Genomic DNA, 23,708 nt, shown 5'->3' with positions numbered 1-23,708 from the left:
GAAATAGTTACTACTGAAATTGAGGGCAAGGTAGGGGAACTGTTACTTCAAGTAGCTAGCCTTAAGAGAACTATGTGACTCTTTAAAGTGAGTATATAAAAGGCTTTAAGGGAAATGCAAACAAAGCTTCAATGAGTTATCACCTCACCCATGTGAGAACAGCCCTTATTAAAAATAATGAAATCACAAGAGCTGACAAAGTTGTGGTAAAAAAGTAAGTCTCATCAACTGTAGGTGGGAATGCAAGATGGTACAGGACCTTTGGAAAACAGTATGGAGATTTCCTAAGAAAGTAAAAATGGAAATTCCATATGATTCAGCAATACTTCTATTAAGTATTTATCCTAAATATATGAAAAGTCTCTAATACAAAAAGATTTATGTACACCTATTACACAGTAGCACTGTCCACAAATGCCAAGTCATGGACCCGACCTAAGTGTCCCCCCCTTTTTTTTTTTTTAAATAGAGGAATGTTTTATTTATTTATTTGTTTGTTCGTTTGTTTTTGTTTATACATGCACTGGGTACAGTCAGAAGTGCGGGAGGGTGAGAGAATTCACCAGAGCCAGAGCCGGGAGCAGAGCAGGCAGAAGGACCGAAGTACACTGCTGAGGGGAGCAGCAGGCGACAGGAGAGGTCTGCGCCATGTGGGACCCTCCTCCGGTGGCCGGGGAGCAGCCGGGGATCGAACCAGCGCCACAGAGGCCGCGGGCAGCTTCGCAACCCAGCGCTCAACCACTGCGCCACCAGGGAGGCCCCCGACCTAAGTGTCCTTTAACAGATGAACAGAAAAAGAAACTGTGGCATATATACTCAATGGAATACTACACAGCTGTGAAAAAGATGAAATAGTGGCTTTGGAGACAAAATGGACAGAATTCAAAGTGATTATGTTAAGTGAAATAGGTCAGAAAGCAAAAAATAGATATTGGATGGTTTCACTCATCTGAAGAATATAAATAACTAAAAAAAGATACACAGACAGAATACAGTAGGAATAATCTTAAACTCAGTGAAGAAATTTAATGGTTACTAAAGGGAAGAGGGGTAGGGGAAGATAGAATATATGAGGTATTGGCACAGGTAGTTTGGCAGAGGGTGAGTAGAACATGTGTACATATGAAAGAGCAAAAGTGTATGCACCAAATTAATTTTTTAAAATTAAAATTTTTTTTAAGGAAAAAGTTTTAATATTTAAGGGGTATTAAAAGAAAGATACTTAGAGGGGAAATTAGTTTCATTTTTAAGTGGCAACTTTTGACAGTGATACCCATTATTAAAGGAAGTAAATAAAGAGCCTCCCCTGGTGGCACACCGGTTGAGCGCTGGGCTGCGAAGCTGCCCACAGCCTCTGCAGCGCTGGTTTGATCCCCGGCTGCTGGCGAGGGTACCACATGGTGCGCAGAACTCTCCTGCCGTGCCTGCTGCTCCCCTCAGCAGTGTGTTTCGTCAGTCTGCTTGTTCTGTTCCCCACTCTGGCTCTGGTGAATTCTCTCACCCTCCCGCACTTCTGACTGTACCCAGTGCTTGCATAAATAAATAAATAAATCTTTTTTAAAAAATAAAGTAAATAAAGAGGGAATAAAATAAACACTCCTCAGTAGAAAATTTGAGAGACTAGAGAGGAAAGGTCTCACTGACAAAATACTGACTTTGACTGGTAGGGGAACAAGATCTGAAGGATATGAGGAAAGAGGTCATGTGAGTAGAAGAAGAGCATTCCAAGAAGAGGGAGAAACAAGTGCATCTGAGATGAGTGTGTGCCTTTAGTCTTCTGGAAAATCGAGGAAGCTAGTACAGCTGAAGTACAGCAGGGTGGAGGGGGTGGGAGAACAGGGACAGATAGAACCTCTTAGGTCATGATAAGGATTTTAGGTTTTACTCTGAGTTGGCCCATCCTTGATACACATGAGGTCTTTCTAAGAATGCAAATGGAGGCTCAGATACCATGTGTTTAAATACCTAAAAGCTGTAAGTCAAGCTAATAAGCTACTATATGTCAAGCTAATAAGCTACTAATAAGTATGTTCTATTCTCCTATTTGGAGGTATACACATTTCAAAACCACCCTAGAGGACAGGTAGAGAAATAAAATACTTGATTTTCTGAATATGTAAAATTAGGGCAAGCTTTCCCCAATTCCTGCCACTGGCCTGTTGTCTACCCACTTCTCCTCCCACCCACGGCTTACCCGACACTGTGAGGGGCCTTGTGTGCCTGCTTCCAAGGTAAAAGGTCCACATAGTTCAGAGGAGCAGTCCCATGAGTGTGGGGATGAGGAATTTCTATGTCAAATACCTATAGAGCTGTATGGTAGGGATACAAGTTCTTATACAGGAACATTTCTTTAAATCTGACAGCAGCAAGGGGCATGAAGCCAGGAGCAAGCCAGAAAAAGGTCTTCTAAATGGATGAGGCAGGAGCTTTGATCGAGGAGTACATCTGATTCTAAATGAGGTTCTCAATTACCAAAACAAACTAAAGAGGAAAAAGCATTAAAGTGAAATTCTTTGGTGACAGTGGGCCTCGTCTGAATTTTCTTCATATCTTGTTAAAGTATCTTCCATCTACTGGATGTTAAAAAAAAATGTTCATTCAAGTAAACTGAACTGAAGAAAACATGAAAATGTTTCCCAACAATAGCACTGAAGTAAAGCGGTAGTCAGACCCTTAGCTACATAGTGTGACTCACTGTCCAAGCCAGGATCATCTTTGAGATTCAAAGGAACTATTAATAGAATTGCAGTGAGACATCAAGCATAAACTGAGACTGTCCTGGAAAAATTGCGACAAACAGTCTACTCTTGCTTTAATGCCTTCACGACCATGTGGATATTCATTTCCACATGAAAAGCTGATCTGTCACATGCCTAAAGGCCTTCACTAGTATCAGCAAGGAGGCAAGTGTGGAGTCCATCAGGTAACAGCTGGCAGCTGAGTTTAGCAATGAGGATGCAAAGCAGCAAAGGGAAGAACATAATTCCATCTCCTGTAATCTTTTATATTCAGTAAAAGCTCTTCTCTTTTCCTTAAGTTCTTTTATTCAGTATTTTTACATTCAACAAATGTTTAGACTACCACACTGAAAAAGGTACTAGGTACACATCAGTCAGAATAGTGATGATCTCTGCCCCCATGCAATTTACTTTGTATTTTCTCACTACTATGCTTCTGAATTGTTTTCAGTTTTATTTTGTTTGACTTTTATAAATTACCCAACTATGAAAAGTCTTTTCAAAAATGTTATTTTTAATCTCCATTTGATTTACCTAAGTACATCCCCCCCAATTAAACAAAAATGATCTGATCAAAGTGTAAGAAGAGTTTCTTCATTTACAACTGAAAAAATTGAAACCCAGAGAGGTTAAATAACTGGCAGGAACAAAACCTGCTTGGCAAATGTTTATAGCAGCTTTATTCACAATTGCCCAAGTTCAGAAACAACCAAGATGTCCTTTAATAGGTGAATGGATAAATAAACTATTACATCCAGACAATGGGATGTTATTGAGTACTAAAATGAAATCCAGTACCAAGCCATGAAAAGACATGGACAAAACCTAAATGCATATTACTACGTGAAAATAAGCTAATATGTAACTTCAAAGATGTCACTGGGGAATTGACTCCAACAGCAAGGGAAACAATCAAACTATACCCAAGTTTCTATACAGTGGAAAAAAAAAAAACCCATCATTAAAATAAAGACACCCTACTGAATGGAAGAAGACATTTGTACTTCATACACACTAATATCCAAGTTCTACAAAGAACTCATGCAACTCAACAAAAAGAAAATAAACAACTCAATGAAAAAATGGGCAGAAGAGCTAAATGGACACTTTCCCAAAGATATACAGATGGCAAACAGGCACAGGAAAAATGCTCATCACTTATCATTTGGGCAATGCAAATCTACACCACAATGAGATAACACTTTCCACCTGTGAGAATGGCCCATACCAGTAAGAACAGAAACAACACATGTTGACAAGGATGTGGAGAAAAAGGAACTCTTGTACACTGGTGGTAATGTAGACTGGTCCAGCCCCTAAGGAAGACAGTATGGAGGAGTCTCAAAATATAAAAAACAGATCTAATATATGATCCAGCAATCCCAACCCTAGGTTTCTATCTGAAGAATACTAAAAACTAAGTCAAAGGGCTATATGCATTTCTATATTCACTGCAACACTATATACAATAGCCATGTTATGGAAACAACCTAAGTGCTCAATGGCAGATGTAAACTATAGACTTTGGGTGAAAATGATGGGACAATGTAGGTTAGTCTATTTTAACAAATGTAACACTCTGGTGCAGGATCTTGATAGTAAAGGAAACTATGTATGTGAAAAGGAAATCTCTCTATCTTCTTCAAACTTGCTGTGCACCTAAAATTGCTCTTAAAAATAATGTATATTTAAAAATAAAGTTAGGAAGATTCTCAAACTACTAAAAGTGAAGCTACCGTATGACCCAGCAATTCCATTCCATTCCTACGAATCTACACAAAGGTCACAAAAACACTAATTTGAAAGGAAACCTGCATTCCTATGTTTATTGTAGCACTACTAACAATAGCCAAAATATGGAAACAACCTAACTGCCCCAAAACAGATGACTAGATCAAGAAGATGTGATTGATAATATATATAAATACATATATATATATGCACACAATGGAATACTATTCAGCAATCAAAAAAGATAAACATGTGCCTTTTGCAGCAACATGGATGGAGATAGAAGGAATTATGCTCAGTGAAATGTCAGAACAAAAAAGAAAAATACTGGATGGTTTCACTTATAGGGGGAATACAGGGAAACCAGATAGGGGTCAGGGAAAAAAACACAAAACTAGCAAGCAAATTATAAATCAGAGACATTCATCTGGGGAGGGGGAGAAAGAGATGTCAAAATAGGGGAGGGAAGAGCACAAGAGACTGTGGTGACAGTTCATGGGTGATTTGGTGGTGGGGATTTTATGGGGATTACACCTGAGGAGAGAAATCAAGCACTGTTCAAAATGAACAATTATGTTAATATATATATAGAGAGTAATATATTAAAAATTCTAAAAAATGAATAAAATGTAAGAAGACCAAAGTCATTCTTACTCCGAAATGTCTTTACACTTTCTCTTCATACAATGGCAATTTGTAAGAACCTATCTTTAAAATGAAGATTAAGTATTTGATATCTTTAAATAAGTAGGCATCATCATTTCAGGCTTCATGCTCTAGGAAATTTCTAAAAGCCCACCTTGAGAAATACTATCTGTATTTTAAAAATGTGATATAGAAAACCACAGTCGAGGAAATGGAAACACAAGTACATGAATGACTGTACTGTCTTTACCTTTATTATGTGCGGATTAAATTTCTTTGTCTTTTCAATATTCTTACAATTTTTAGACTTTTTTTTTTGTCTCTGTTTTAATTTGTTTGTGCCATGTATTTCTATATCCAGCATCAATGAGTGGGGACATCAATTCTGCTCTTTACAGCCTCCACTGAAAGTTTTACAGCCTGTCTGCTATATTTACAAGTGTAACAATTTTCTGTAATAGATGTATCTTACATTTGCAGTTATTTTTTCTTCTTTTGTCACTGTCATTGTAGTTAAATCAGCCTTATCAAATCAACTTCAGGTGGCGCTGTATTTGTAGTTTTCACCATTTAGGCTATTCTCTCTAATGGAGTAAAACTTTTAAATTAGACCTGAGAGACATAGAGACACTTGAAAGAAAAACGTGGGTGAGAGACACTGGGGAAGCTAACAGGACCAGCTATTACCTCGGTTTTTACTATGAATTTGTTCCTTTTGTCCTGCTTTCTGGGACCTGCTTCAGAACCCTTTTCCTATGGTCCCCTGCCAGAAGGTGCCTTAGATAGTGGCAAGTTTTCTGCCCTCAGTGGCCCCTCTTCAGGCCAACCCTCTTTGGCTGAGTATTTGCCCATAAGGGGTGGGTAATCTTGGGTATTTTATTGGGAAACTATTATTCTTTCTTCTCTGCTCTCTCTATGCACACTAATTCTATTAAAGATCTTTCACGCTAAGAGTGTGTCTTTGCCTTTGTGCACACAGATGGCTCAACCCCTTTATGTATCAAGTTTGGGGGTGCTGGTGTGCCCCTCAGTCACATGCTATCAGAATTACTGAATGTAAGTGAAAGTACGAGTCCATTCAATAATTTAAACTATTTTCCATCTTTATATGTGTTATAAAATGTGTTTAAAATAAAAAGCAAAGGGCCTCCCCTGGTGGCGCAGCGGTTGAGCGCTGGGCTGCGAAGCTGCCGGCAGCCTCTGCAGCGCTGGTTTGGTCCCAGCCAGCCGGTGAGGGTCCCACATGGTGCAGCAGACCTCTCCTGCCGCGCCTACTGCTCCTCTCAGCAGTGTATTTTATCAGTCTGCCTGTTCTGCTCCCCGCTCTGGCTCTGGTGAATTCTCTCACCCTCCCATGCTTCTGACTGTACCCAGTGCTTATATAAATAAATAAATCTTTAAAAAAATAAAAAAAAGCAAAACTAAAAATGTGTTTAAAAAAACATCCCTCTAGTCCCCTTTCTCCTGTCATTTTTACATTCCAATGACTTTACTCTTGATCTTAACAACTACATCTTTTTTTTAAAAATAAATTTTATTTTTATATTCCCCATACAATTGCAACCCCCTTATTTTGACCACAATCCCTCCCCTCCCTGCCCCCCACTCCCCATAGAGTGTCTCTGTTTCATATTTTTTTGTTGATTTTGATTTTCACTTTCTTATAGTTATTCATTTTCCTGGTCCCTTATTTAAGTTTTCTAGATTCCTGCTATGAGTGAGACCATCTGGTATTTTTCTTTTTCTTTCTGGCTTATTTCGCTGAGCATGATCCCTTTCAGCGCCATCCATGTTGCTGCAAATTGCATGTGTTTATCTTTTTTGAATGCTGAGTAATATTCCATGGTGTATATGTACCACATCTTCTTGATCCAGTCATCTATTTTTGGGCATTTGGGTTGTTTCCAAAGCTTAGCTATTGTAAACAGTGCTGCTATAAACATAGGGGTACAGGTGCTCTTTGGAATTGATGTTTCTGTGTCCTTTGGGTAAATACCTAGGAGTGGAATTGCTGGATCATATGGAAGCTCTATGTTTAGTAGGTCCAGAAATCTCCACACAGCTCTCCACAGTGGTTGGACCAGTTTGCACTTCCTCCAGCAGTGCAGGAGAGTTCCTTTTCTCCACATCCTCACCAACATTTGTTGTTGCTAGTTTTTTTAATACCTGCCATTCTCACTGGTGTAAGATGGTATCTCATGGTAGTTTTGATTTGCATTTCCCTGATTACAAGTGATGTTGAGCATTTTTTCATATGCCTGTTGATCACAAAAATCTACAAAGAGCTGATGAGACTCAACAACAACAAAGAAAATAATCCTGTCAAAAAATGGGCAGAAGAGCTAAAAAGAAACTTCTCTGAAGAGGAAATGCAAATGGCCAACAACTACATCTTTAGGTCTGCATCATGCTCATCCTCTCCTAACCATGTGAATTGCATTCCTCTTGCCTTGAAGTCCCAGGCCTTATCCCATCCCTTAGCTCAGAATATAGATACTCTTATTTTGCCCCATTTACTTTAGAATCCACATCCATGTAGATTCTCCATACACATGTATTTTTTTTTCTTCTACAATCTGTGTGATGTCAATTTGACTGTTCACCAATCCCAGAAGATGCCAGAGCAGTAGAGGAAAGGTTCCTCTAAGTCTCTACACTTTTGAAAAATGAAACTAGTCCCTTTACATCTCTCCTATTTCCAATCCTCCCCCTTAATTTCTGAAGGCAACCACATAATTTTAAAGCTTTACTCAATACTTTTTTTCAGACCTAGATTTTAGCATTAGTAACCTCAATCCAAAATTCACCAGAATCAGATTCAACAGAAATTAATGAGAATAGTAAGTTGCCACTTTAAGAGAAAAGGAATATGACAACAAAGATAATGCCTACGTTGCTACTTCAAAATAACAAAAACTTACTTTTATATATTAGTATGACAGGATGATTTGATTTGGTGTCATTATTTCAAAGGCAAATGGATGTCAACAGAAAATAAAAACAGAGAAAGATGAAAGACTTTGAAATGGGCAAAAAAGACCATTGGGTATCCTGTCAAGTACATCCTTCTGTGTTATCTCTGCCTTTCAAGGCCTTTGAGCTATTTTACAAGTCTGTAAGTTGCAGAGACTGATAATAATGCAAATGATATTTGTCCATGGAAATGGAAATGAAATATGTCTGGTGGAATGCAATTGATTATTGCCTTATGAATGGATCAGTTTTGCATCTATCTGTAAAGTCATTTCATCATTTCTTATTGCTGTAGATCTATGGTTCTTGAATTCTCTTTAAGCTTGTTGTAACACATTACTGCTTCCCTCATTAATATGTTAATAAAATTTCAGATATGTGTATATTTTATATGTGCATGCCATGGTTTTACTTTTCAAAAACATTTCCTCTATAATTCATTTCATTTCCTTTCACAAATTGCAATAGAAATTGGAGTTTGGTTAGTATTAGAAGTAGTCTAAAATAATTAAGAATAAATAACTGAACATTTTAAGTAAATAAATATAAAAAGCTAAAAATTAAGGCCATCATGACACATTCCATTGTCTGCTGGAATAATAGTAAGAAAAGTTTTCAAATTAAATTTTATAATCCTAAGATATGAAAATGATGTGTTAAGACAATATTTATACCTGGTAACAACTGAAATATTTATGAAGCAACTAGTGATACATATAAGGATTCTTCTAGGCATTAGATATTGAGTAAAACAGTAATTACTTATTCATAAAATAAACTATAATTTTTTTTTTTTTAAAGCTGGGAGAAAAGGTCAGAGGAGCTGACGTCATGATTAAAATCTTTTGAAAATCAAAACGAAGACATTTCAAGGAGGAAAAAAATCAGCTCCATTTTTAAGTGTTTTTCTAAAAATATCATTACTCTTCTCCCTTTTCCCCCAAAAGCAATTTTTCCTAATAGCCCATTCATTTCAGCCTCAAGTAGATACACATCACATGCACCACAATATTTTTTTAAGGTTTTAGACAATGTTACTGTCAGGCTTCCTGGCTTTATATGATTCAGAGGCCAATTCAATTACAGTAGCTGCTATGATATTTGCCTTCTCCTCAACACTCTCCCTGTCAGACAAAATGAGATTCTGTAAGGTGAACAGTATATGTTTGTGTACATTTCACTTCAATGTTAAACACTCATATTTTCTACTCATGAGACATACAATATTAATGATTTGTGTATTTACTTTGTCCAATTACAAATGCATAAGAAAGATTTACACGAGTTCAAACCCTTAGCTTCCTGAAATTTTTTAAAATCCAAAATGAAATGAGATTAAAATGATTTACAGCTTGCCACTGAATGATGATGATATCTAAAAATTGAATGTAATAAATTTGAATATCAAGATTCTAAAAATAGTTTACAAATAAAGCTGACTGAAAATATTAAAAAAATAAATCCTATTCAAAAGACAACAAACAGCAAGTTTAAATGAAATGTTTTTAAATGCTTTTCCTATACATCTTATAATTCTCCAATCCTTTCAACTCTTCTACTCCCAAGGGAGAGGACAGAAGAGAAAGTTGGTTAAAGAAGAAATCAATAAAAATTCAGTCTAAGTACTTACAATCTTTTTTTTTTAAGATTTATTTATTCATACAAGAACCGGGGTACAGAACAGATGCGCGGGAGGGTGAGAGGATTCACTAGAGACAGAGCAGGGAACAGAACAGGCAGATTGAACTACACTGCTGAGGGGAGCAGCGGGTGAGTCAGGAGAGGTCTGCGCGCCATGTGGGACCATCTCCGGCCAGTCAGGATCTAACCAGCGCTGCAGAGGCTGCCCAGAGCTCAACCACTTGTGCCACCAGGGGAAGCCCTAAATACGTATAGTCTTAAAATAAATCCTTGAAGTAAAATTTCTTAATACTTGATAACAATCATTACAGAAAGTTTAAAAAGTATCTCTTCAAGGAGATATTATGGTATATATAAATTTAAAATCTAAACAGTGTAACAGTGTAACTATCATCTTAAAACTGTCATACTATTAGACGTCAACAGGTTGATATAACATCTGTTCTTCAATTTTTCACCCAAGTTGTTATGGTAACCAAATATGTGGGATGTGTTTTCTAAATTTAACTGATTATTTCAAGTAAATAAAATTATATCATCTTATTAACTACAAATAATATTATTACTGTAACCCTGTATTTATCTTTTTTAAATACTCATGGATCACAGGATTATATTTAACTAGGCATTACACATGATTTATCTCAGAATTCACATAAAAAAATTAAAAGGGTATTTTTTTTTCTAATTTGAGGATTCTTAAATCAAATCTAATTTGAAAACAAAAAACAAGTTAGTCTATTTTCTGAACAACACGCCATACTAAAATACTGCAAAATTCTATGACTGCACTACTGCTTTGTAGAGAACTGTAGATCACATCCCTTTCAAAAAGCAAATTAGAACTTGGTAATCCTTCAGTACTCTGCTCAAAACCTTCCACTAGTCTCCCATCTCCAAGCAAAACCAAAGTCTTTACATGGGCTTCAAAGCCCATGCACCCTCACTTCCCAGTAACAGATTTCTTTGCTGTTCCCCAAATAGAGCAAGCTCACTCCAGCATTTGTATTTCCTATTCCCCAAAGGCTTATCCCACTCAGATAGTCACATAGCTCACTCTTCACTTAGTTAACTATTTGAGTACCACCTTCTCAGTGAAATGTTTTCTTACCATTTACAAATAGCTATTCCAGCACCCCAGTCCTCTCTGCTCGCACATTACCTATCTGCTTTGGACTGAACTGTGTCAATACTCCCCTAAATTCCTATGTTGCAGCCCTAATCTCCACTATGACGGCACTTGGATATGGCAGCTTTGGGAGGAAGTTCGGGTTAGATGAGGGGACAGGGATGGGGTTGTGCCCTTATTAAGAAGAGCACTAGACACCAGGCTTCTTCTTGCTACCAGGTGAGGACACAAAGAGAAGGCTGCAAGCCAGAAAGAGAAACCTCTATAACTAATTTGTTATTATTATTATTATTCTGTCTCTACTGCAGAATAAGTTTCATGAGGGTAGAGGTTTTTGTTGAATGTATACATTTAATGCATCTTAAATGTTTATCATATGCTATGGTAAACAATTAACACATTCATATAATGATATCCAAGGAATCTGATAAGAAAAATACACAATCTTCAATAAGTCAAACTTTAAGAAGTCAAAGTTACCAAGATTTGTGTTCTTATAAAACCATAAAAATCCTTCCTGATTTTCGTGCTCTTTTCTCCTTTTAATGAATCTGATCTACTATAACTGTGTTTTCCTACCAATTAAAATGTGGAAACGACATAATACTGTTAACTCTGGGATCTTCTCTGCTCACTTGCCAAGTAAACTCATCCACTCTCATTCTTTCAACTATCACTTCTTTTTAAGAGTTTGTTATCTTCATCTCTGTGCTCTGGCGTTGTATTTCCAACTACCTCTGAGATCTCCCTCACTGCAGGCCTACTCTGGTGAATGTTAAAGAAAAGGAGCCTTAGTGAGAAAGTAACATTGATTGTATTGACTTAAGTAGAAAAAAAATCTTAAATAAAATCTAACAAGAAGGTAGTTAGTATTATAAAAACTCACACAATTCTATACACTGCCTGAGGAATCACTTTCATTATAAAAATTAGACCTATGATAGTAAGGAATTCCAAACTCTGAGTTATGACTATGTATTCTAATTAACAATATACACTTGCTATATCAGTTGTATTTCAACCACTGAATTATTCCCAATATTGTAGTAGAGTTTTATTACTTTGAAACTAAATCGACTCACTTCTGGGGGCAGGGGATATAAGAAATTATAACAGGTTTTCAAATTAAGTTTCTAAACTAGTATAGTTTGTATTTGTTTGTTTCTTTTTAGAGAAAAAAAAATACCTCTCAAAATTTTTTCTTCATCATTGGCTCCCAACTAACATATTTATTTTTCTAATCATTTTTCTTCATAATTACTAATAAATACATTATTTTTTTAAAGATTTATCTAAGGCACTTTTTTTAACTTCTCTAAAGATAGCTTAGATTTTAGGAAAGGCTTCAGATGAAAATTGGCTAAAATTCATTCACCCATTTAATGCAAACTATGTATTTTTAGAATTTAACTGAGCAAAAAGTAAAAAGATAAGGAATTCCATGAGTAAACCCTATGGTTATTAAGATTTTAAAGATAAGTCAAACCTCCCAGTGTGGGATAAGGTCCTTGGATCTTAGGTAGTACTAACAAGACTCTTGAAATCAGTAATCTTCAGCAAATCCAGCACAAATCAGCTACTGATAAAATACACATTGTCCCAGTCCTCTGTTGCCCTTTAAAGATGAGTGATTACTATATGTTATACTGAGTATATTTCCCTGCTGTTTCTTTCTCAAGAATTTTTTTCCTCAAATTTAGACAGCCAGTTCCATGTCCGCAAAGCTCATGAAAGGCAAAGTATGCCCAAATTCTCAACAAATCCTGTCATCATTCCTTTCAAAATATATCCAAAATCTGGCCATTCCTCTCCTTGTCTTCTGCCTCCATAATCTCTTCTAAGGATTATTACAAGAGTCCTCAAAGAGTCTCCCTGATTCTACACTTGCCCCACTATAGCTTACTCTCCACATAGGATCCTCCATGATCCCTATAAAACATAAGTCAGATCAAGCTTTTCCACTACTCAAAACCCTCCACTAATTTCCCATATCATTTGAAATAAAACTTTATAATGGTTTAGAACACTCTTCATGGTCCACTTCCTCTGTACCTCAGCCATTTTCACCCTTTTTTATTCTATGCAGCTCCATTGTCTTATTTATTATTCCTTGAAGACAACAAACATACTTTTACTTCAGGTCCTCTGCCCTTACTGCCTGCCCCTGAGAGAATCTCCCTCTAGATATCCATAGGACTTGTTCCCCTGAATCTTCCCAGATTCTGTTCAGCAAGGCCTTCCTTGACAACTGAATGAATATAAATAGTATGCCCTCTTCACTACCTTTATTTAACCTGCTTTAATTTTCCCCAATAAGCTTATCGCTGATTGATACATATATTTGTTTGTTATTTACATTAACTAACTAAGAATGTTAGTTCTGAGAAAGCCAAGACTATTTTGTCCCATGCTGAATCCCTACCAATAGAATGGTATATTACCAATGAATACTAGTAACTATTGATCACATGAATGGATGAAAAGAATCTTTCAGTAATTCTTATCCCAAACTGGGTGCAGGTAATTCTTTCAAACTGCATACCACAATATTGCTACTGTTCTTAAGATAAATTATAACAAAAGCTATTTTGTACTTATCTTAGCATCCTTAAAATTTCAAGAATCATGTCTTATTTCTCATTGTATTCCTGGTATTTGGCATTTCTTTCTTACAACAGATACTCAAACTTGTTAAGCTGAATTTCAAGTCACACTGAAAAATACTTCCATAATATAATTGCATCTGCTGTATTATCCTTTAGTTAATAGGCCAATATCAATTTTTAAATGGCTAAAAAACATTCTTCCTTCATAACCAACTAGAAAATTTAATGTAGGTGAGACAGAAGAAAACATGTAACCTAGCTGGGAGAAGTCTGACATCCATTTTAAACTGATATGAAAACCAGAGAAAGCATTTAGAATTTTTCAAATGTTAACATTTGATGTTAACAAATTAGCTGAGGTGAGAAACTGTACATCTGAAAGTATTATAGTGTTGTAAACTAATGTTACCTCAATAAAAAGGGGTAAAAAGCAAAAGATTTTCAAAAGATAATGAAAACAACTTGGAGAAAACTGTTTCAGCTTGATATTTAATGAATTCTTTAAAAAAAAGTCAGAAAGATCCACAGTACATACTTGACTATCTTTATAAAGAATACTAAGTTGACTCAAAACTTTTATACAACTCATTAACCGGGATTTTAACAATATGCTTAAATCAAGAAGAAAAGATTAAATTGCAATCAATATGTTGAAAAAGTACACCTTGAGTTTGAGACTTTCAACAAATCAGTTAAAATTAAAATGTCTGATACAAAAAAGGTTAAACCTTTACCATGTTGTATAGAAAATCCAACTAATACACAGCAATCTATTCCCAAGGACTTGTAGACAAGCAGGATTTTACTTTCCAATCCTTTGAAAAGTGATAATCCATAATTACAGTAATCAAAATAGTTGAAAGGCTAGAACTCTCTTTTATTAAGCACAAAAAGTAATAGCATTAAAAATAAATAACAGTGAAAAATAAATTTATAATAAATAAACTTTAAAATGGTAAAATTATTCTTTGCATTATATGGGTTTAGCTCACCTGAGGTATGAGTTTATCTAAGTGCTCAGCTCGGTTTCCATGAGAAGGGTGTGTGGATAACCATTCTGGCAACTTGGGATGACCACTGTGGTTTTCTGCAAATTCCATCTGCTGCCAAAACACTGAACTGGCTCTGACATCCACACAAGCCTAAAACCAAAAAATATTTTCTGTCATTTTAATACAAGTAGAAGATGCACAATAATTTACTGAAAGGAAAAAAATAATAATAATATAGTATTGAAGAATCCAAAAAGAAAACACAGACTTTCCCTCCTACCCTCCCTTACACAACACTCATGCGAATCCCACTATTTCATTATGACAGGTATTAATAACATATATTAAGGCAAAAATTATTTCACAGAAATTAAAATTTTAATTTCATAAAAATACGTTTTTAAATGTAACCTGTTGTTAAATAACACTAAAGAAATTTCAGTCTTAACCTATACCACTAGAATAATTAGGAAACTTCAAATAAGCATAAAGGAGTGCATCAAAAAGAATAAAATAATTAAACTAAACTAAGAAGGTAAAAAACCTGTACACTATAACTACTGATCAAAGAAATTAAAGGAAACAGAAATAAATCAAAAGACATCCATAATCATGGACTGGAAAATTTGTATCATTAAAAAACCACAAGACATAAAGAATCCAGAGCTTCAATACATTCCCATTGGCATGTTATACTAAAATAAAAATAATAATTCTAAAATTCATATGAAACCACAAAGGACCCCAAATAGCCAACACAATCTTGAAAGAGAAAAAAAAAAAAAAAAAGATGAACATTATCAAAGTTCCTGATTTCAAAATGTATCACAATACTACAATGATTAAAACAGGTTGATACTGACATAAAAACCCACATGTATACCAATGGAACAGAGTATGGATCCCAGAAATAAACTGCTGCATATAGAGTCAACTGATCTTCAAAAAGGTTGCAAAAAATATACATGGAGAAATTTTGCTGAGAAAACTAGTTATCCACATGCAAAAGAATAAAACTGGTTACTTATCTTAAACCAGACAAAAAAATCAAAAATCAACTCAAAATGTTTAAAAGACTTAAACATAAGACCCAAAACTGTAAAAACTCCTAGGAGAAAGCATAAGGGAAAAGCTTTATGACAGATTTTGGCAATGATTTCTTGGCTATGACACCAAAGTAGAGATATCAAGAACAAAAATAGACATGAGGGACTACATCAAACTAAAAAGCTTCTGCACAATAAAGAAAACAATTAACAGAGTGAAAAGGCAACCTACCAAATGGGTGAAAATACTTACAAACCACATGTCTGATAAAGGCTTGTTATTTAAAATATGTAAGGAACTCCTACAACTCAACAGCAAAAGGAACCAAAAAGCAGAAAAATCATTCAATTAAAAAGGGGCAAATGATGTCTCTAATGAAGACATACAAATGGTAAACAGATATATGAAAAAAATGCTTAACATCACTAATAATGAGGGTAACCCAAATCAAAACCACAGAAGAAAGCACCAACATCTGTTAAGATCGCTATTATTGGTGCCTCCCTGGTGGCGCAAGGGGTTAAGCACCACATGATGGAGCAATCCACAGCCTCTGCAGCATGAGTTCGATGCCTGGCCACGAGTTCAATGCCTGGCCAGCCAGAGAACAACCCACAAGGCAAAGCAGACCGCTCCTGTCTAACCCACTGCTCCCCTCAGCAGTGTACTTCAGTCAGTCTGCCTGTTGTGTTCCTCACTCTGTCTCTGGTGAATCCTCTCACCACCCCCCCCCAACATACCTCTGACCTGTACCCCAGCTTGTATGCATAAATAAATAAATCTTTTATAAAAAATAAAAAGATGGCTATTATAAAATACAGAAGGGTTAGGAAGGACATGGAGAAATTGGAACCGTTGTACACTCTCAGTAGAAATGTTTAACAGTGCAGCCTCTACAGAAAATAGTATGGAGATTCTTCAAAAAATTAACAATAGAAACAGCGTAAGATGCACCAATCCCTACTTGTAGGTATTTACCCAGAAAACTGAAATTAGTATCTCAAGAGATATTAACATTCTTCTGTTCATTGCAGCATTATTCACAATGGCAAAAATGTGGAAATAACTTGGAAATGTGATATATACTCAGTCTTACAAAATAAGGAGATCTAACCATATATAACAACATAGATAAACCTTGAGGACATTATGCTAAATGAAATAAGCCAGTCACAAAAGGACAAATAATGCATGATTCCATTTATACAAGGTATTTAAAATAATTAAACTCACAGAAGCAGAGTAGTCATCATTGCCAAAGGTTGAAGGTAGGGGAAAATGAATTGTTATTCACCAATTATAAAGTTTCTATTATGCAAGATGAATAAATTCTAGAGGTCTGTTATATAATATTATGCCTACAGTTAATAGTACTTTATCATACACTTAAAAATTTGTTGAGAGGGCCTCCCTGGTGGCGCAGGCGGTTGAGTGCCGCGCTGTGAAGCTGTCCGCAGCCTCTGCAGTGATGGTTTGATCCACATGGTGAGCAGACCTCTCCTGTCTCGCCCGCTGCTCCCCTCAGCAGTGTATTTCAGTCTGCCTGTTCTGTTCCCTGGTGAATCCTCTCACCTTCCCACGCATCTGGCCTGTACCCAGGTTCTTTTATAAATAAAAATAAATCTTTAAAAATAAATAAATAAGATTTAAAAAAAAAGATTTGTTGAGAGTAGCACTCATGTTAAATACTCTTACCAAAATAAGTGATGATTATAAATTAAAATGGAAATATTTTACAAATAAATATTCAGTCCATCACAAACCTAAATGACCTGCCACTATTAAACTTATGGTGAAATAGAGAACTTATGTTTTCTGAAGTGTGTGAAAGGAAGGATGGGACTCTTTCTAGACAAGATTTCTTTAAGCAGAACTAATAATAGCCACAGTTGGACAGAGAAATGTAAGAAAGTATCTTTCAATGAAATGCACTATTCCTGGAATAATTTTTGAGGCAGTAGACTGGGATAATTAGAAGAGCACAGGTTTTATAACCAGAATGACTTCGCTTCAAAATACCAGTTATATTAATACTCTGTTTTCTCTTCATATTGTATAAATCTTTCACCTTTTACAAAATACCAAGTATTTCTTTATTTAATAAAAAAATCAAACATATGACAACATACCCCAGGTGTTATTCTAAGTGTATGATTAACTGATTATAAGTGTACTAACTCATTATATTAGCTCATTTATCCTCATAACAATCTCATAGAGTAAATACCATTATAATGCTCATTTAACAAATAAGAAGAGGACAACAAGGCCCACAGAGGTCAAGGAATTGGCTGAAAGTAACATAGCTAACAAGTAACAGAGGCAACATTTGATCACAAGTAGGCTGATTTCAGAGTGTATGACCTTGGGTCAAAAATGTAATCTCCAGGAGTCTCAATCCATCTGTAAAGCTGAAATTAAAGTAAAATAAATTAAATAAAGATCAAATGTGATGACTCTAAAGTAGCCAGCACAAAATCTAGAGAATAATAAGACACTATTTCGACTTCCAGTGAGGAACCAGAGGCCTATGGGTATTGCAGGACACTATGCATGGTCCTGAGAGGATACAATTTACAAGTAAAGAAGAGCCAGTTTAATTCAAGCTATAATACTGATATTCATGAATATGTATTAAGAGACACTGACCAAAAAATGCAATTTTTAATTGGAAACTAAGTGGGATGTTACTCATAAGAGCACAGTACTAAGAACTGTTTTGTAATACGACCATTTTCCAATGCCAAAATAATGCTAGATAAAAATGTATAAATAGATCTAGAACTAGTATACCCTACCTGTACCCAAAATTTTCATTAGAAATATAAAAAGGAAATGTGTTCTGAATTTTGCTCTAATCTAGACTCCCCACAAAATTCCTGCCAGTTATCATCCTCTCTAAGAGGTAAATTCTGTTATCAGTAGTTCTGAATCTTTTTTTCAGAATGCCATTAAGTCCCTACACTTGTCCCAGTCATTTTGGTTTCCTCTCCTGTATTCCATATAGACATACAGTAGATAAAATAGTCATCTGAGATAACACTACAAATAACTATAGCAAAAGGGTTGTTGGATTCATAAAGGCAGAAGAATACAGTACCAAGGCTATTTTAAGACGAGATTTAAAAGGACCAAAGAGTCATAAAAATGGTCATTATCTTAACAGCAATACTGCAGAAAACCAAAATTGTTCCTAGCAAGTTAAACTATTATAGAAAGTTCCATTTCAGAACTTTATCTTGGAAAGGAAGAACCTTACTATCTGTAAAGTCATTGACAAATTACTTAATTTCTCTATCCCTCAGTTTCACCTGTAAAAAGAGCCTAATAGTAAGGTTGTTGTAAAGATTTAAAATATTAAAACATGTAAAAAATCAGGACAATGACCAGCACATGAAGACACGGTAGCTATCATTATTACCATTTTTTCAATGTCATCATCAGTGTCATCAGCACTACAGTCATTACTGTCATCATTACTGCATCAGGAAACTGGTTCCAGTCTCAGACTTTCATAGGTTCATTTTCCCAACACTGCTGACGGCACCACTTAACTCACTTTATTTTGTACCCCATTTCTTATCTAAACAACATTTTACCAGTCAATAAAAATGTCTCTTTTCCAACTGAATGTGATATAGTCTCAAGATAGCTCAATCAATCTCAACATTTTCTAATTCCTCTCATCAAGATAAAAAAGAAGAGAAAATGGGAAAAGGCGGACATTAATAAGATGGTTAGATTTGGACATTTAGTGGTGAACTTAATGTAGTATATACACATGCTGATTCTCAACAATGAACATCTGACACATTATGTTATAAAGCAGTGTTACTTCAATGAAAAGAAGATAAAAAACCTGATTTATCAAAAATAGTTGATGTACTCCGTGGAAGAAAACACAGAAGAGAAATGCAAAGATTTCCCATTATTTTCTAATTTATTTCATGTTTTTTGCAACTTCTGATTGCCAACATGTTCATTCATTAAGCAATACAAAAAATTAAGTTTTAATAAATTTTCATACAATTCTTCTTTACCTGAAGTGAAATTTTATCATAAGATTTGACTGGGAGGTGAAATCATAGCAACCAAAAATTAAATGACCGGGCCTCCCTGGTTGTGCAAGGGGTTAAGACACAACCTATGGAGCTATCCACAGCCTCTGCAGCACGAGTTTGATACCCCAGCCAGCCAGGGAGCTACCCACATGGCATAGCAGACCTCTCCTGTCTCACCCGCTGCTCTACTCAGCAGTGTACTTCGGTCAATCTCTCTATTGTGTTCCCCACTCTGTCTCTGGTGAATCCTCTCACTCCCCCCTACCATCTCTGGCCTGTACACCAGCTCTTGTATGCATGAATAAATAAATCTTAAAAAAAAAAAAAACTGTAAAAAAATAAAAAAAAATTAAATGACCTCTCAAATGCCTGTGTCATTTCTCTAGGTGATACAATTAAGTTCAAAGTAAGATGTAATATATAATGTATGCATTATGAGTTTTTTTATTTATTTATTGAGGTAACATTAGTTTATAGTACTCTATATGATTCAGGGGACTACAGCACATATCCTCAGATGTACATCACCCCACCACACTCACTAATCAGGCCATCCATATCCTTTGATCACTGGACACCCCATCCTTTTGTTCTCACTCCCACCCTCCCTCTGTAGTAGCCTCAACTCTGCAGTCCAATTTCTATGCTTTGTTTTGTATTAGTTCTGTCTGTTCCTTTGTTATGTTTCTTTATAGTCTATGTATGAATGAAATCACTTGCTATTTGTCCTTCCATCTGGGTTATTAAAGTTTATTTTATAACACATGTAGTAAATAAGATATTCTCTCAGTTACAACTTTTTCTTTCTTAAATGAATCACTAAGAAAAGAACCAAAGATAATAACCCAAATAGAACACAAAGATAGTCAGTTCGCTATGACAAAGTTTCAGTTTACTAACCTGCAAAACTCAGATCTGGATTCTAGCCTGGGCTCTTGCTACTAACTAGGTATGTTTTTGGACAAATCACTTCACTTCTTTGGACCCTTGTTTCCTTATCTGTAAAAGGAGAAGGTGAATTAGATGATTTCCAAATTTCTTTCCTGCTATAAAAGTCCATGATTGTATAACCTATTATTTTACAGAAAGTTTAGAATGTTTAATTTTATTTCTGTGATTAAAGGAGATTTTGCTTATTACCTGTTTCTCTCACTAGATGGTGCTATAAGCGTAATTATCAGGCTACTTGAAGAACCAGCTCTCAGTGTTCTCAGCAAGGGCATTTACAGGCTTTGAGGACTGGAAAATTGCTCCCCCCGGTGGGCTCTCTGGAGTAGAGTAAAATAGCTGACATCCTTGCTCCCTGGCCTCCTTAACCACTAAATAATGGTCATCCTCATCTCCCTGATCACTGTGACAATCAAAAACAACTATACACAGTGCCTTATTACTAAGAGGTCCAGCTTAGAAAATCACTTTTCTTTTCCATATTTAAGAAACATATTTTTAAAAGGATGGTATGTTGTGAAATCAAACAGACAAAATCATTTCTGTAAATAACTATAAGGTATAAAATTCTCTTTACAGTGACAAATGAATATACACATACAACAAAATAAAATATGTTTAACAAAACATCTTTTCTGTCAGCTGATACCTGGATAGCTATTACTCTGCTTAACTTGCACATGTACTATCAATTTTTACTAACAATATTAGTAAATCTGATAATTTGTATAATGATAAATAGCATCTAAACTAAAAAAATGAAAATATAAATACACATATACATGTCACAGCAGAAGCAGAGAATACTCTAGGAAAGGCAAGCTGTGTATTTTGAAAGAAGCCTAATGAGTAACTGGATTTTAGTGAATTTTACATATTCTGTTTAGCCTCTGGCTTTAAAAGCACATAAATCTAATGGGACAACACATGACCAACAGATTCATCTCTCAGGAACAGCTCCGATTAACCAAGCCTACAAGACTTACATAAAATCAGAATGCCACTAATTAATGTATAGCAATAACTATAACGGCTAAAATTACTAAAGGCACAAGTCTGCGTGTTCTCTCCCTTTTAGGCATGCTACAAAGGATTCCAAGCTATAATCAGAAGGTTGCCTAATAAGGACAGAATTAGGAATTAAAGAATCACATTATTTCACTATAAGGTAAAGGCAGTCTGATGCATCAATGTTCAAAAAAAAAGATACAAGCCACAAGAGTATGAATCAAGTCCAGGATACTCAAAACAACCTTCTGAGATAGGTACTATCAGAAATCCCATTTTTCAGACTAAAAAAAGACTTGAAAAGGTTAATATTTGTCTAAAATCATGTGGAAAGGGTAGAAGTTCAAACAGAGATCTAACTCTGGTGTTCAAAGTACTAACTGCTACGCTAATTAAAGTATAAAATCCTTAAAATTGCTAACAAAGAAGTCTCACCTACCTTTCAGTTTTCTTTTTTTTTAAATCAAGAGCTGATTCTTTTTTTTTTTTTTTTTAAGATTTATTTATTTATTTATACATACAAGCACTGGGTACAGTCAGAAGCACGGGAGGGTGAGAGAATTCACCAGAGCCAGAGCGGGGAGCAGAGCAGGCAGAAGGACAGAAGTACACTGCTGAGGGGAGCAGTGGGCAGCAGGAGAGGTCTGCGCGCCATGTGGGACCCTCCTCCGGTGGCCGGGGAGCAGCTGGGGATCGAACTGGCACTGCAGAGGCTGCGGGCAGCTTCGCAACCCAGCACTCAACCGCTGTGCCACCGGGGAGGCCCCTCAGTTTTCTCTTGATCACGGGTGCTTCCAAACTCTATCAACATTTTAGTCATGCTAAATTCTTAACTCCTGGACTAGGTCATCATTTCTCTTGTCTTTAAATATGCTCTCCCCCTCCATCCCCCAGTTATCTCTCTGCTATATTCTTCCACAGGATCTTGTACCTCTCTACCATAATACTTCCAATAATAAAAATTACCCCAAGTGTCTTTTCCCAATAAATACCCCACCTTCAACTCAGCTGCTTTTGGATAAAGGTTGGAATCCTCCTTAGTATTTCCCTCTTTTGTTTATGTCTAATTTTTCACCAAGACCTTGTAACTGTGTCTATGAAATATCTCAGTATGTTTCCATCTCCATTATTAGCACCTTTTTCCCTGGCCTTATCCACTGTACTTACTATAGCTTTCACTGACTCTAATCATTACTATCCTCCATTTCTCTTCCCACCCTTCCACAAATAAGGATCAAGTCCGACAAGCCAGATTCATTGTCTCAAAATAAGACTTAAATGAACATTTGCTATCAGACTTTTCAGTTTCCAGAGGGACTAACCTCCTACTTCTGAGTGACACATTCTTTTTCATACTTGTTAATAAAACCAAGGATAGATTTTTAAGACCCAGGTGCCATTCTCTTTAAACTGATTGATATATCTCTTCTTGAACCTACTGTGTTTTCATTTATCAATTCAACATATGTCAGAATTTAAGAAAAGTGTGTGTAGTTAAGATGCCAGTAAGAGATTTGGGCAGAATTATATATAAATTTATATTACATATAAATTTAATTTATATATATAAATTAAATATAAATTTACTACACACTTCAAGTTAAAGGCAGAGATTGTCAAAATGAATAAAAAAGCAAGAATATAGTTTACGCCATCTACAAGAAATGCATTTTAAATACAAAAACTAAAACAGTTCAAAAATAAATGAAAAAAAGATGCAGCAACCAAACAGTAACATGTAAGAAAGCTGAAGTAGCTACAAACAAAATTAATGTCAAACAAATACTTCGAAGAGTTTTACCAGAGACAAAGAGAGATACTTCACAATGAGCAATCAATTCAATGAGGATAAAATAATCTCATGTGTGTATGCATCCAAAACCAAGTTTTAAGATACATAAAGCATAAAATAACAGAACTGAAAGGCAAGAGACAAACACATAATTACAGTAGGAAAGTTCAAAACTACCCTATCAATAAGTAGGATAAAGTCAGAAGGAGGGCCTCCCCTGGTGGCGCAGCAGTTTAGCGCTGGGCTGTGAGGCTGCCTGCAGCCTCTGCAGCGCCGTTTAGTTCCCCGGCTGCTGGCGAGGGTCCCACACAAAAAAAAAAAAGTCAGAAGGATGTATAATATTTGAGTTTCACTATGAAGCACTTTAACCTAATTGATAGTTATAAAATGTATGTTC

At 35.7% G+C, this 23,708-nt stretch overlaps 1 protein-coding gene across 2 annotated transcripts in view; it reads right to left on the bottom strand.

Moving 5' to 3' along the window:
- OMA1 (OMA1 zinc metallopeptidase) overlaps positions 1-23,708 on the bottom strand; it is a 52,531-nt gene that overhangs the window by 4,204 nt on the left and 24,619 nt on the right. For both annotated transcript variants that reach the window (XM_054691847.1, XM_037498596.1), the window contains exon 8: positions 14,456-14,605. In XM_054691847.1, the coding sequence (XP_054547822.1) occupies positions 14,456-14,605 (150 nt within the window). The remainder of the gene's footprint in view (positions 1-14,455; positions 14,606-23,708) is intronic.

This window comes from Talpa occidentalis, unplaced genomic scaffold (assembly GCF_014898055.3).
Source record: "Talpa occidentalis isolate TD23 unplaced genomic scaffold, MPIMG_talOcc4v2.1 talOcc4.9, whole genome shotgun sequence".
Classification (NCBI taxonomy): domain Eukaryota; kingdom Metazoa; phylum Chordata; class Mammalia; order Eulipotyphla; family Talpidae; genus Talpa; species Talpa occidentalis.
Note: the sequence above shows the minus strand (reverse complement) of the source record. Positions and strands in the feature narration are given on the sequence as shown.